Source organism: Phalangium opilio, unplaced genomic scaffold (assembly GCF_054372755.1).
Source record: "Phalangium opilio isolate 3A_F unplaced genomic scaffold, DU_Popi_V2 ptg000105l_1, whole genome shotgun sequence".
Taxonomy (NCBI): domain Eukaryota; kingdom Metazoa; phylum Arthropoda; class Arachnida; order Opiliones; family Phalangiidae; genus Phalangium; species Phalangium opilio.
Window position 1 is genome coordinate 3115607 of NW_028324207.1, and position 15358 is coordinate 3130964.

General features: G+C 38.6%; 2 protein-coding genes across 2 annotated transcripts; both read left to right on the forward strand.

Annotated features, from left to right (window-relative positions):
- The first annotated feature begins 634 nt into the window (after positions 1-634).
- Positions 635-1472, forward strand: LOC149625308 (cytochrome P450 4V2-like). The gene is made up of 3 exons (XM_089851763.1): positions 635-766; positions 845-930; positions 1193-1472. The coding sequence occupies exons 1-3, from the start codon at positions 656-658 to the stop codon at positions 1416-1418; spliced, it is 423 nt and encodes a 140-aa protein (XP_089707889.1). The 5' UTR covers positions 635-655; the 3' UTR covers positions 1419-1472.
- Positions 1302-5435, forward strand: LOC149625309 (cytochrome P450 4V2-like). Its single transcript, XM_089851762.1, has 8 exons — positions 1302-1392; positions 2202-2271; positions 3690-3813; positions 3880-4035; positions 4095-4268; positions 4352-4418; positions 4632-4811; positions 4871-5435. The coding sequence occupies exons 3-8, from the start codon at positions 3754-3756 to the stop codon at positions 5035-5037; spliced, it is 804 nt and encodes a 267-aa protein (XP_089707888.1). The 5' UTR covers positions 1302-1392; positions 2202-2271; positions 3690-3753; the 3' UTR covers positions 5038-5435.
- Positions 5436-15358: the final 9923 nt, after the last annotated feature.

The following is a 15358-nucleotide window of genomic DNA, read 5'->3' on the forward strand; positions in this document are numbered from 1 at the left end:
ACATTGAAGGAGATAAAAATGGCCGAATTTCATGTTGATAAACGAAATCAAGCTGTGCAATTAATTTAGATACACGGGAATTGAGAACATACCAAAATCAGATAATTATTCTGAATTAATATTAAAAAATAAAACCTAGTTTCAATAAAATACATACTTCAGGTTATAATTACACAAGAACGAAACATCGACAGCCCTAAGACAAATAGGCCGCCTGATACCGCGGAGAACTGAAAGAACTATATTAGCAGTAAATTGGTTAAAAGCTGTGTACTTGCGCAAAGTTTTCGCGGTTTTCTTGAGGTTGGTCGGACTTTCGTTACCAAAGCAGTCTCTAATGTCTCCCTTCTCTCTTATTCCCTTCTGGAAAAGCTTATTGTTACATTGGAATGTGTGACTCTACCCGAACGATACAAAAGAATGTCTGTCTCTCTTGTTTTTCTCTTTTCCCGTTCCCCGTAGTAACTGAACTAACATAGAGGGCGTTTGAGTGCACTTATAAAATCGATAAAGAAATACGGTATGGCGGTTCTTTTAAACAGGAGTTTTGGCTGGCGGGACATTACAAATACTGGATTGCTTACAGCATTTAGGAAAACACTTGCCGACGTAATAGTTTGTGCATTTCTAATTGAAGATATTTCAACTTTAAGATATGTTGGAAACCATTATGGGAATGTCTTTGATATTTCGTGAGGAAGGACTTTTTAATTTAAATTTACTTAATAAAAAGCGTGTAATATTGGTTGATCCGGATTTAATTAAGGTAAGGTTTTTGGCCAGTGTGGTGACAAATTTGGAACTGACCTCGCTAACACCCGCCGAACTGGCCACTTTTTTCAAGGTTGTGCTAACCAGTAGCAAAGAAATCAACAAATCCGAATTTTACCAATTATTACACATATTTTTAGGAAATGGCTTAGTAACCAGGTAAGAATAAATGAAATTATATACTTCTTATGAATAGGCAAATTTGTAAAATGCAATTTAAAATACATACATAGAAATCAACACAAACTGGCGAAGCCGCCATTGGAGTATTCTTCTATTTGGCTTGTCTCCCGCATGTTGCGATCTCGGGATCCCTCTGGTGTTCGTTTTAGGCGCTAGGGAGAATACCGTAATGGCGGCTTCACCTTTATGTGTTGGCTTCACTCTATGTAATTTTTGATATATTATGCTGAATTTTCAGCTATGGAGACCTTTGGAAGAAACAGAGGAAATTGCTGAAACCCATGTTTCATCTCCAGAGCATCAAGGAGTTCGTTCCCATGTTCAACAAATACGTGAAAATGATCATCTCTCAATTTCAAGATGACATTTCCAATTCAGATTCCAAGATTTTAGATGTATCGAAGACAATCGAGAAGTGCGCGTTCTACATAATCGCGGGTAAATGGGAGAACTTTGATATTTGACATTGTAGCGATATATCGAGGAAAGTATGGCATCAAATAGGCATTTATTAAATTTCAATCTAGCCATTTTTTAGTTTGAAGAAGTTTGCGTAATCATGGACTTAATAACTTAATTAAGCAGTGCCAAGTAATTTTTGCGACCCTTGAACAGGGAACTTGGGTTAATAGACCCTTAAAGAAAATAAACGCACTGGACACCTTATATCGCAGAGTCGGGATTTTTTCGAATAGAGTACCAACGCCATCTAGTGGCGAAAGGTTTCGTTGAATAAATTTTTTCGTCTGCTCTTTCAATTTCAAAAAAGTTCAAGGCTTAGTGAACTGTTAGTATGTTAGAAGTGGTTATAAAGTTGGAAGTAACATAAAAAAATTATACAAATTATTAATTAATAATAATTATTAATAATTACGTTGTGAGCTTGTGGTGAAGCGAAATCTGCCCTAAAACAGTTCCTAAATCACTTTCACCTGAAACTTCAGTTCCCAAGTTCCGCCATTAAATTTTTAAAGTACATTTCCTTGCCACTAATGCGCAAAATCGGCCCATAGCCGTCTAAACCAATCAGATTAATATACTGATTACCCAGAATGCTCTGTCAATCCTCGAAAGACGGTTGGGAAATTTGAACGATTTTCTTTAAGGGTCTATGGGTCTCATTTATTTGCCTATTTTTCCTTTGAAATTTTGAATGCTAATCCTCATTTACTTTCCGCACGGTTTTGTACGTGATTGTTTGACCTTTCATTAAAAATAGCGTCAACACTAATAGTTTGTTCTTTTAGACGCTGTTTCTGCCAAAGATTATCAAAGTGACAAACATTTTGGGGATATCTTTTTCGAAGCCATTGAAAGGTATCAACAAGAAATCTTAACTGATTCCACCATAAACTCAATTTCTCTAGTAGATTTAACTCGCAAGCCTCAGCCTTCCCAATTTATAGCTATTTTATCTAACGTTCTTGCTTGAAATATCAAATAGTATGAAGAATAAAACACGGATTAATGTAAGAACAACGTCCGACTTAGAGAACAGACCCGTTATAAAGCAAATGACAGTTTGACTTGCGGCCCAGTATCGTCAGCTTGATATAGAGCTCAGACGAAACATAGGGTATGTGGATCCAAAGACATTAGATAGGACTAAAAAGTTACCAGTCGACTAAAGTCCTTTCGCTTGAAGCTACGGTCTTTGTTGTCCACAAACAGAATGTTCCCTTATGTTTTGGGCTATAAAATGAATACGAAATATATAATAGTAGAATGTACCTCGTATGAGCAGTTCCCGGTAGAGCAGTTCTCGAAAAAGCAACCGCGATTCCAAAAAAGCGGTGTTTTTCAAAACTGCTGTTTTTGAACTAGCGGCTGCTATTTTGGGAAATAGCGGTGTTTGTGTTGAGTTTTGAGTATTTCTTAATAATACAGTTATATTCGTTGGTTTCAAAAACTACCTTTTTCTGTGATTATTTAATCAGTAATGTGACCTACTAACGGATCGTGTTTTTGAATTTTTTTATAGTACACTTATATATTATACTATTCTTCAGGCTGTATCAGTTTACAGCTTTCATACAATGATAGAAAAATAATTCGTGAAAGAATATTTTATTTCGGAACTAGATAATTGTAAACAGTAATTTTATGGAAAAGGTATATTATTATTAGGGAAGTCAATGAAGATAAACCACAATGTTTTGGAACACCATTTGCAAAATATTACTAACCTAAGTCTAACCTAACGAAACGAAACCTAAAAAACCTCACCCAACCTAACCTGATCTGGCCTAATACTATTTAGTTAAAATAATTAACTGTTACCTAACCAAATTATCTGACCTAGTTCTATTTGAGCTCATATAACGCAGCTGGGCCAGTTTACACCATAATAAACAACTATCGTTTTTCGCATTTAGATTTTTCTGCCCTTTAGTGAACTACTGTAACGGTACGCAGCGTTTACGAGAACTGCTGTATCGATAATTGCTGTAACGGATAAACTGCCATTTCGGGACACCACTATTTAGGAAACTGCTGTTATGAAATCCGCTGATACGGGAACCGCTCATGTGAGGCCTTCCCTTAATAGTACACAGCAAGAAAAACTATATAGTTAATTATCGTAAGAAACATTAGTTACCAAAAGGGAGTTAGAGCCAGTGAGTTCCAGTGTGAATTAAATATATTTTTAAGCGAGGAAAAAGTTCGACAGTTTAAGGCTCTCCAGAAAATAATCAGTTTTTAAGCGTTTAAAAAGAAAATATCATTAATATTAGATGCGAAAGAAGCTTTAGTCACAGGTTTCTTCGACCATGGTTGGTACCAGATAAACTATTCAAAATGACAGCTATGGGAAAAGAAACCGTAAATGCAGTTAAAGTAATAGATGAGATGATAAATGTAAGTAGACGCTATTTGAAATTCGCACTTGACACATTCCGAAGGAAACCACAAACTCTTTCGCAGACGATGTTGATGATAAAGAAGGCGAACATGAAAGAGCCCGACGAAAACGTTCGAAGCGTAAACTTCTTGGATATCATTCTACAAATGCTCGAGAAAAACCCCGATTTAATGAGCGATAAACAACTTCGAGACGAAGCATTTGCTCTAATTTCTGCAGTAATAAAACACATATTACGCTTTAAATGTAGAAAGGTTATGCTTAATCACTTTAGCAGGGTTTCGACTCCAGCACTACCGCCCAAACATTAACCCTGTACATGCTCGGTCTTTACCCGGAGATTCAAGAAAAGGTCTACCAAGAGTTGATTTCCGTCTGTGGAACGGATATCGAAAGAGACATTGAGCACACAGATTTAAAACACTTGACCTACCTCGAAAAAGTCATAAAGGTTAATTTTAGTTTATTACCTATCGCATGCACTGTATTACAAGTTTCCAAATGTTAAGTGAAAGCCAACTTAAAACTTTGCAGGAATCGCTAAGGCTCTGTCCTCCTTTTCCGATGATTGGTCGTAAGCTCACTGAAGACTTACAAATAGGTTTGTTTTAAGCTTGCCAATTTCTTTCGTAATAGAAATACCATTAATAATTTACTATGTTACCAAGTAACGACGTTGCAAATAAAATAATTAAATATCTCTTACTCTATTTGTTCTACGTCTAAAATTTGAACGTAACATTGACCTTAATAAACTATCAATTGTATTTCAATAAAATTCTGACACTATATTAATTTAATTGACAATTTCTAGGCGACAAAACTCTTAAAAAGGGCATTGAGTGCTGCATTTTGATACAAGGCGTTCATCTTGACCCCAGATATTTTCCCAATCCAGAAGTATTCGACCCCGAAAGATTCAACCCGGAAAACAGCGAAGGAAGACACCCATTTTGCTATATCCCATTTGCAGCCGGTCCCCGCAATTGCATCGGTTCGTCAACACCTTTCTATCTATAATTAACAACTTCATTAATTTCAACTGTTTTTCAGGACAAGCATTCGCCACGATTGAATTGAAAGTATTTTTATCAAACGTGCTGCGCCATTTCCGAATCACTTCTCAATTACCGAGGGATAAATTAATTCTTGGTTATGATATTATTTCGAAAATTCATAAAATGCCGCTCCATTTCGAGCCCAGAAACCAAAAGAATTGAAAATATTCATGCATTTTATTTCACTTGTTGAACTAACAATGGCTAAACGTCTACTTTGACCAAGTAAATAATAAATCACGTCTTTTGTAGATCAACACAATAAAATTAATTGTTCTAATATAATTTTTATTATCCTGAACGATAAGGCTGTTAACTAAAATGAACGATATCGTTTTCTGATTTCTCAGAATACCTGTTTTCTGACTAGGAGGGTTCCTACCATTTGCACAAGGAGGTTCAGGTTCCAGATTTGCTGATAAAGTCAAAAGCCAAGTCTCCTTGTGTAAATAATACTAATCCATCTAGTCTGAAAACTATGCAAAAAAGTACCGTATTTTAATAATAAGAACAAAGATGCTAAGATTGGAGCGGTCCGTTAGTATTATTATATAATGGATCGTATTATATGTGGCGGTAAACACTTCATTTTCATTACCTGAAAACTTAAAAGCTACTGACTAGCCTACACATAAATGAGGAAAGGAGAGCCACAGATTTTTCTGAGAAAGGCTAATTATTTGATTTTGTAAAGTGGACATTTATCTAGCAATAAAAGTCTTATTTCTCAGCCTCCTCCCAACCGTTCGTGCCATACTAAGAGAAAACTCGTAGATCGATTCTACAACATTCTTGGCTAAGTTAGTAGTGATCGTAAGATTCACCAAGTAAAAACTTGATTGCAGAAAATTTTAACTTTTGAGTTATTTCTTCATAAGGACCGTGTTTGCAGTTTGCAAATCTAAGCTAATGTCTTTGCATATTCCGGACTGCATTCATAGTTCTTACAAATTTTATTTCTCCGAGTGACGATGTAGTTTCGCAGTTTATTACACTGCATGTGTTGGTCACCGCGATCGGAGTTGGCAATTCGGATCATGATTGCTAACGTTTATCCATAATAAAGATAAATTATCTTAAGCCGAAGAAAAAGGGAAATTGCAACGAATAATGGAAACCATTTCCCGATCGGCAAGCCCTCATATATGCGTTTCCTTATGGGCGGATCCCTTAAAAAAGGTTCTCATAACCGCGGTTCCCTAAACAGCAGTTTCACGAAAAGGAAGAACCCGTTTCGGCAGTTCTTTTTACAATCGTTCTCGTAAACGCGGCGTACCATTACAGCAGTTCCCTAAAGAGCAGTAAAACATGGATGTGAAAAATCATATTCATTTATGATGGTGTAGGTTGTGTTATTTGAGCTCAAATTGTACTAGGTCAGGTGAGGTTAATTTAGTCAGGTTAATTTTTTTTTATTTGTACTAAAATAGTCTTAGTTTATTTGGACCCAAATAGTATCAATTTTGGTTAAGTCTTAATTTTGAATTCTAGTAGTAATAGGTCAGAAAAGGTTATTCGAACCCCAATAGTTAAAGTTTGGTGTTATTAAAAGCCAATAACTACAGATTGGTGGTGTTAGAAGACAATAACTACAGATTTCGTGTTTTAAGATGCCATGAATTAGATTGGTGTTGTTAGAAGTCAATAAGTACAGATTGGTGTTATAGACGGATGACTAGCGCATGGTGTTGTTAGAAGTTAATAAGTATAAATTGGTATTTAGTAAGACAAAGGAAGTGGCGTAAAGCTTGTCGATGAAATTTATGTGCTTGTTAAGTAGTGACGTAAAAAAAGACAATTTTTCTTGTTTTCTCCGAATTTCCAATAGAGATGTTCCGATACATGTTTAAACCGATAACGATTAATCAAAAATGTCTTGATTAGAATCAAGACCTAAAAAGTGTCGATAAGACTGAGGTTATCACTTGTCTGAAGGATCAGATATTGATTTTTCTTTTTAATTGAAACTTAAATGCATGCTTAAGAAAAAACAAAGTTCCATTACCGTTTTCCGTTGAAATAAATTATTTTGCTGGTGATCAATTTCAAAAATTTACTTATCTCGGCTTTTCGACCACAATTCCATTCCCCGAAAACATTTTATCATTACATTAATTACTTTTGGGAGAGTACTGTATGGTTTTGCGATTTAAAAGGTTCCTAAAGACGTTACATCTCCATTCGTGACCGGCACGCTTCGCAGTGGAAAATTTTAATTATTCTAAAACCAATGGAGCGAAATTCAATAGGGACAGTAAGATTTTTACTCGCGGTTTTGCAAAATGATGTAATATCAAGTGTACTTTAGTCAACCGTCGTATTGTTCTTTCTCATAGTTCAGGGCATGATCAGTGTTGCTGCCCAATTTCTCTCTCTAGTTTCTAACAATGGTTAGAGACTATTTGATATGGCACGGACAACGTTATTTATACACATTTGTAAATTCTAAGTAGCACAAAAGGAAAAAAATCCAATTTTTTCATATTTTGGTTTGAATTAAATAAATTCATGATATTAGTTATAACGAACAGAAAGTCAAGGGAATGGCACCGGTAATGAGCAGCAAAAAGAGAGGAAAGTTTGCTTCAAGTTAGCAGATGGACATGGTAGTGAAAATGGTAATCTAGAATTTTGTTCGTTCAAACCTTAATATATCATGAAAAATTCAAGTGAGGAGGCGGCACTACCAAGAAAGATTGATTTTGGCAGATAACAGCGAAAAAAATATGTTCTACACACACTGGGACTATGGGAGAGTTTCAAGGCCGAGGTCGCACATGATGAAATTTCAACTCCAGTTTAAATGAATTCTCCCTGGTCGTACTAGTAGCAGGTTAAGCTATAGTTTGCTCAGGTCCAGTTAGTCTCGAAAGGGTAATATAGTACTTGAAACTTTTAAAAGGTTCTTGTCAGGGCTAAACAGACCGCTGTTACAGTTTTTTATTGTTTTATAGGTTATTTTGACACGTTATCTCCCAAAAGTAATTAATGAAATGGTAAAATGTTTTCGGGGAATGGAATTGTGGTCGAAAAGCCGAGATAAATAAATTTTCGAAATTGATTACCAGTAAAATAATTTATTTCAACGGAAAACGGTAATGGAACGTTGTTTTTTCTTAAGCATGCATTTAAGTTTCAATTAAAAAGAAAAATCAATATCTGATCCTTCAGACAAGTGATAACCTCAGTCTTATCGACACTTTTTAGGTCTTGATTCTAATCAAGACATTTTTGATTAATCGTTATCGGTTTAAACATGTATCGGAACATCTCTATTGGAAATTCGGAGAAAACAAGAAAAATTGTCTTTTTTTACGTCACTACTTAACAAGCACATAAATTTCATCGACAAGCTTTACGCCACTTCCTTTGTCTTACTAAATACCAATTTATACTTATTAACTTCTAACAACACCATGCGCTAGTCATCCGTCTATAACACCAATCTGTACTTATTGACTTCTAACAACACCAATCTAATTCATGGCATCTTAAAACACGAAATCTGTAGTTATTGTCTTCTAACACCACCAATCTGTAGTTATTGGCTTTTAATAACACCAAACTTTAACTATTGGGGTTCGAATAACCTTTTCTGACCTATTACTACTAGAATTCAAAATTAAGACTTAACCAAAATTGATACTATTTGTTGTTGTTTGACGCAAGAACGACTCAGGGTTTAACTGGTTATAAACTCTTTATTAAGTTAATTTAGAACATTAGTATTAATATCCGGGAACAATACACTGAACTGATATCTGAGAACAGATAACTGGGAACTGATCAACTGTGAACTGACTTTGAGAACTGACAAACGTTATTGGAATGTTATCCGGTTATATAGTTAAGGCATCGCGATAAAAAATAAAGATAACAAGAATGACCGCGATGCATAAAAAATACAAGTGTAGAAAATATAATCTGGATATAGATAAAAAACAACCGGTATTATCTCTAATTTACAACAGTCCCTCTTAATATCGGTGGTTTCAATATTCTATCCAGGGGGTGGTCATTTGATTATTTCCAGTCCAAGGGCTTTGACGCAGAGGAGATGCTTCGGACGGAACAGGCTCTTCGTACAGATGTCAGCTGGCATTTCCTCTGTTGGTAGATACCGCAAGGCTATATGTCCCTGGTCGTAGGTGTCTCGAATGAAGTGGTGCCGGATATCAATGTGCTTCGTTCTGGCATGGAAAACAGGATTCTGAACGAGTTTCTGGGCACCCTGGTTGTCGTTGTACAGCTCGATCGCCTGAACTGATACTCCAAGTTCGTTGAGAAGTCCCTTGAGATATATGGCTTCTTTGGTTGCGTCGGACATTGCCATATATTCTGCTTCTGTACTGGACAAGGCAACAGTTCGCTGTTTCCGGGCTTCCCAGGATACTGCAGCGCCGGCTAGTTTGAAGACATATCCAGTATATGACTTTCTATCTTTCGGGCAACCTCCATAGTCTGCGTCAACGAAACCCTGGATTGGCAATCCGGTCTTCCGATAAATCAACCCATGATGAAGAGTTCCCTTCAGGTATCTCAGAACTCTTTTCCCGGCAATCCAATGAGTTTCGTCATAACTTGTATTGAACTGGCTCAATGCGCTGACTGAATACGCCATATCCGGTCGTGATGACACTACCAGGTACATGAGAGAGCCGACCAGAGATTGATACGGAATACGACTGATGTCTTCTGCTACTGGGTGTTCTGGGATTTGCAACTTGTTGTTGGCATCCATTGGAGTCGCAATTGCTTTGGAGTCTTGCATGTTGAAACGTTTCAGGACCGTTTCTGCATATTTCGCTTGCGAAATCCGGATGGTATTTTGTTTTAGATCTTGGTGAAATTCCATTCCGAGACAGCAATGGATTGGCCCCAGGTCCTTCATATCGAATTTTCTTCCAAGTTCAAGCTTTACTTCAGTCATCCAATCCGGGTTATTGCATGCAAGGATCAGATCGTCGACATAGACTCCAATGATCATGATATCTTCCGCGACTCTTAAAACGTATAAGCAGGGGTCGCTCTTCAATGGTGTCATTCCAATTTCCGAAAGTCTTTGATGTAACTTCTTGTACCATTGGCGGCCCGATTGTTTTAAGCCGTAGAGGGATTTCTTGATGCGACAGACTTTATGTCCCTCTTCTTCCAGGTCGCTGGTCCATTTCTTTGCTCTGGCAACGATTGACTTGTCGAACCGGGTTGACTTGACGATTTCTTTGAGGGATTCTGTTAATCCTTCCGGGACGACCATATATATTTCCTCCTCGAGTTCGCCATTAAGATAGGCCGTGACGACATCCATTTGGTGGACTTCCAAACCGATTTCCACAGCAAGGGCCATAAGCAGTCTTATTGAGCTGGATCTAATGACGGGTGCGAACGTCTCTTGGTAGTCGATCCCTGGTCTCTGGGCAAAACCTTTCGCTACGAGCCTGGCTTTCCTTTTCTCTACTTCTCCGCTGGGTAAGTATTTCGTTCGGAAGACGAGACGATTTCCAAGGACCTTTTGGTTTTCCGGACAATCAACGATGTCCCAGGTTTCGCACTTGATAAGCGAAACGAACTCTTCCGTTACTGCTTTCCTCCAGTCGTTTGCGTACGGAGAAGCCAGGGCTTGCTTCATGGACAAAGGTTCTGACAAGATGGCTAGGTTTGCTGACTCATCAGACTGGGTTTCTTGCTCGTCAGTAGCCTCTTCAGTAGACTCTTCTGAGACGCTCGGAATCATGTTGAACGATTTTTTCGGTCGTCCGGGAACTCCAGTTCTTATTTTCTTCGGTCTTCCGGGACCTTTCTTCAGAACGAGGGTTTCTGACGGTTCTTCAAAGACGTCGTCGTTTTCCTGGGAATTAGATTCTTCCGGGATTTCATCTTTGAACTCCTTTTTGACTTCTTTGAGTTCGTCTCCGCCTGGCGGTTTTGCAGCGTGTGTAGTGGCCGGGACTTCGATTTCGCCTTTAGCTTTGCTTCCGTATTTTAGGTTGACTTCTGGAGTGACGAAATCATCATATCCGCCTTGTTTATTAAATTCTCCCAGGAACTTGACATTTCGACTTCGGTAAATTTGCTTCTCGGACGGAACCCAGAGTCGATAGGCCTTCGAGACTTGAGAATAGCCGATGAAAACGCATTCGTTACTCCTGGCTGCAAACTTCCCCTTCCTTTTATCTTCGTCCAACATCAAAGCTTTGTCGCCGAAAATCTTCAAATGTTGCAGGGATGGCTTCTTTCCGGTCCATCTGGTAAATGGTACTTCTCCATTTATGCTCCGGGAAGGACAACGGTTTCGAATGTAGTTAGCCGTGGCCATCGCTTCTGCCCAGAATGATGGTGGAAGTTGCGCTTGTATCATCATACATCGGGCCATATCTAGGAGTGTTCTGTTCTTTCTTTCGGCAATGCCATTCTGTTCCAGGGTGTATGGTACGGTGAGCCTTCTTTTTATCCCAGAGTCTTTCAGGAATCTGTCGAATTCATTGTTGCAGTATTCGGTTCCGTTGTCGGACTGCAAGGTCTTGATTTTCCTCCCGGTTTCCACTTCAGCTCGTTGCTTGAATTCTTTGAAGGCTTTCAACACTTCGCTCTTGTGTTTTAAAAAGCTGACTTCACTCCACCGGGAATAATCATCAGTGAAAACGACGATGTACTTGGCTCCACTCATCGACGTTACTCTCATCGGCCCGCATACGTCAGAGTGTACTATTTCCAGGACATGTGAGGTTCGGCTATCTTCGGTTTTCGGGAACGGCTCCTTCGATTGCTTTCCTTTGATACAGATTTGGCAGATTCCCAGACTCCCATCTTTTTCAATGTTGAGTCCCGTAGCCAAATTTTTCCGGGCCATTTCCTTTAAACTTCTCTCGTTCAAGTGACCGAGTAGGAAATGCCAGTTCTCCAGGTTGCTTCTAGGCTTTATTTCCGATTGCACTGCTTGGACCGTTTCTTCAGCCTTTCTCAGGAAATAAAGGTCTCCAACTCTGTCAGCAACTGCAATAACTTCTCCGGTTGCCGTTTTAATCCAGGACTGCGACTTCTTGAATGTGACCTCATGTCCTTTGTCTGTCATCTTGGCAATGGATAGGAGATTTGTTCTTAAATCCGGGACATGAAGGGCTCGTTCCAGGCGAAGAATTCGATTGTCGCTGCCATTCGTTGCGTGTACTTTTACTTCGCCAACACCTCGTATCTTCGTTGACTCTGCAGTGGCCAGGTTTAAAGATTTCGTGGTCTCTTCGTAATCATTGAAACAGTCTCTGCTGGAAGTCATATGCGAGGTGGCTCCGCTGTCCAGGCACCAGGAATCGTGATAAGCCTTCAGGTGCAATGCGAATTCTTCCTCGGCCAAATTTTCTGCCAGTACATGATGGGCGTTTTCCTTCTTTCTGGTTTTTCTTTCTGAACCATTGTCTCTGTCGGGGCAATCGGCTACCTTGTGGCCGGGTTTCCTGCATCCATGACACTTGTACTTGAAGGTCGTGCTTCCTCGTCCACGTGAACCTCTTCCTCTACCCCTTTCTGCAGTTTTCCGGGAAAAGTGGTTACTGCCCATCATCGCATTCTGCACGGGTTCGTCTTCTCTAGAGCTCTTGGCGTCCGATTCCTCCAGGATCTTTATTTTTAAGGCTTCCGGATCAGGTAACGTATCCCTGGACTCTATTGCGCACCGGAAGTTCTCATACGATTCTGGTAGACTGTATAACAACATAATGGCCAGTAGGTCGTTGTTTACAGCTACTCCCATGTCAGCCAACTTGTCTACTGCATCGAAGAATTCTCGGACGTGATCCCGGACATCTTCTCCCTCCTCCATTTTCTTGAGGGTCAGTTTCTTCAGCAGCGTCGCTTTCCGGGCAGGTCCACTGGACTGGTAGATGGATTCGAGCTTCTTCCATAGTTCCCGTGAGGTGGTGCAATTCTTTACTTGCTTCAACTCCGACGGACTGATCGACAAGATTAGGTCCGCTCTTGCTTTTCGATCATTACTGTCCCAGGTACACTCTAAGAAATAGAGGTGTAAGTCTACACCTTTTTAACTCTTTTTGATGGTGATAAATTCAACACCATTTCCAGTGTTGGTTTACAACCCAAAGGGTGTTAAATTACACACTCTAAGGTGTTCTTTAACACCTATAAAATAAGTTTATATGGATCGAAATTTGACACCGTTTCAGTTGTTTCTTTACACCCCTGAAAGGATTTAATAACACTTTTAAGCAATGGGTGTCAAAGATAAGAGTGTCGCATAAAACCTTTAAGAGTGTCGCATAACACCTTTAAGAGTGTCGCATAACACCTTTAAGAGTGTCGCAAAACATCTTTAAGAGTGTCGCTTAACACCTTAAGATTGTCGCTTAACACCTCTCGGAGTGTTGCATAACACCTTTAAGAGTGTTGCATAAAACCTTTAAGAGTGTTGCATAAAACCTTTAAGAGTGTTGCATAAAACCTTTAAGAGTGTTGCATAAAACCTTTAAGAGTGTTGCATAAAACCTTTAAGAGTGTTGCATAACACCTTTAAGAGTGTTGCATAACACCTTTAAGAGTGTTCCATAACACCCTTAAGAGTGTTCCATAACACCCTTAAGAGTGTTCCATAACACATTTAAGAGTGTCGCATAACATCTTTCAGAATGTCGCTTAACACCTCTCGGAGTGTCGCTTAACACCTCTCGGAGTGTCGCTTAACACCTCTCGGAGTGTCGCATAACACCTCTCGGAGTGTCGCATAACACCTTTAAGAGTGTCGCATAACACCTTTAAGAGTGTCGCATAACAATTCTAAGAGTGTCGCATAACACCTTTAATAGTGTCGCTTAACACCTTTAAGAGTGTCGCTTAACACCTTTAAGAGTGTCGCTTAACACCTTTAAGAGTGTCGCTTAACACCTTTAAGAGTGTCGCTTAACACCTTTAAGAGTGTCGCTTAACACCTTTCAGAATGTCGTTTAACACCTCTCGGAGTGTCGCATAACACCTTTAAGAGTGCCGCTTAACACCTTTCAGAGTGTCGCTTAACACCCTTAAGAGTAGGAGGAAATTTCTCACGTGCAGAACTATACCCCTTTAAGTTAGTGTATTTCAGGAGTGAAGTGTGCTAATGGCTAACTTAATATGCATTAAGTCAGCCATTTGATCATCTTAAAATGCAGTGTAAAATTGCATGGAAAAATTGGTAAATTTTCCCGTATTAAACCTTCTGAAAAAAGGCAGACAGTTTGCGATTTGTACAAATGCAATGGAAATTAAATTGGTTTTTGAGGCCATAATATTCAGTTAGTAGATTTAGACGTTCTTCTTATATTTAATAATCTCTTTTCACTAAGAGTTTTTCGAGCACCAGAAACGCGTTTAATCTAATTTACTCTACAACATTTACAAAAGCAAACCCGTTTTTGTACTCTAATTTTTCTCAAAATGATGATAAAACATGTCAAAAAAGCAAGTGCCCCACAAGTTGGCCTGTCAACACTAGACTAGAGGTCTGAAAATGGTCTCTACATGGTTTAAACTTAAACATCATACCAGTAGTAGTTTAAATTTTGGTGTATTATGGTTTATTTTTTTACAAAGGAAACGTGCTATAGAGAAAAATCTATCCCGTTTACCAGTCCCTTTACAGATTCAGCGTTCATGGCGCTACTTATGATATCACTTCAATCCTAATTTTTTTAGAATAAAAATACTAGCGTTGTGGTTTTAAAACCTAGAGACCATCAGAGACCATTTGATTATTGCCATAAGATTAGCAAACACAACAGGGCAGGGCTGCCATCGGAGGTGGTTTCCCTCACACCAAGAAGCACCGTTAGAGGCAGTGGGAGTTGGCCAGCCTTCCGCGTGTAGCTTGCGTGTAATGACCGGGGCTTCGTCTGGTGTTGCCTTATGCCAATATTAATGAACTATGTCTATATTTATTCAAAACCAAGGAAATGAATATAAAAAAATCATCAAAAGCTGAACTAAATATAGATGGCGCAACAAAGAAGGTTAATTTAATTTTAAGTGTACACGGCGCCCACACTCTTCCTAAAAGGCTCAAAGTGCTAGGCTTCGGTCGAATAAAACTTTTTTAGAAAACCCTAATAATAACAAAATTTATTCTGATCTAAAATTGCTTGCTTCTGCTGATATAAATTTGAAATACAAACAAAACTTTCATTAAAAATCCATTAAAATGTCAACAATTTACTGTAAATTGTTTATTTCCCCCGATTTAAATATAAGTTTATCCTTTTAAGCATCATTTTGCAATAATATCAAAGGATATGTTATTGATTATGGCTTATTTCACCTTTCTTTTATATATAGATAAGCTAGCAAATCGTTAAACAAGGTATCTCTTTACTACTCTATTATTATCGGAGATATATTAGCATTATACACACTCAGTAAGTGCCGTCTTTTGACGCTATTTCGTACTTTGGTAAAGCCGAACTAGGCGCGGGACTTCGGTTAAATGGTACGTCCCAAGGTTGGT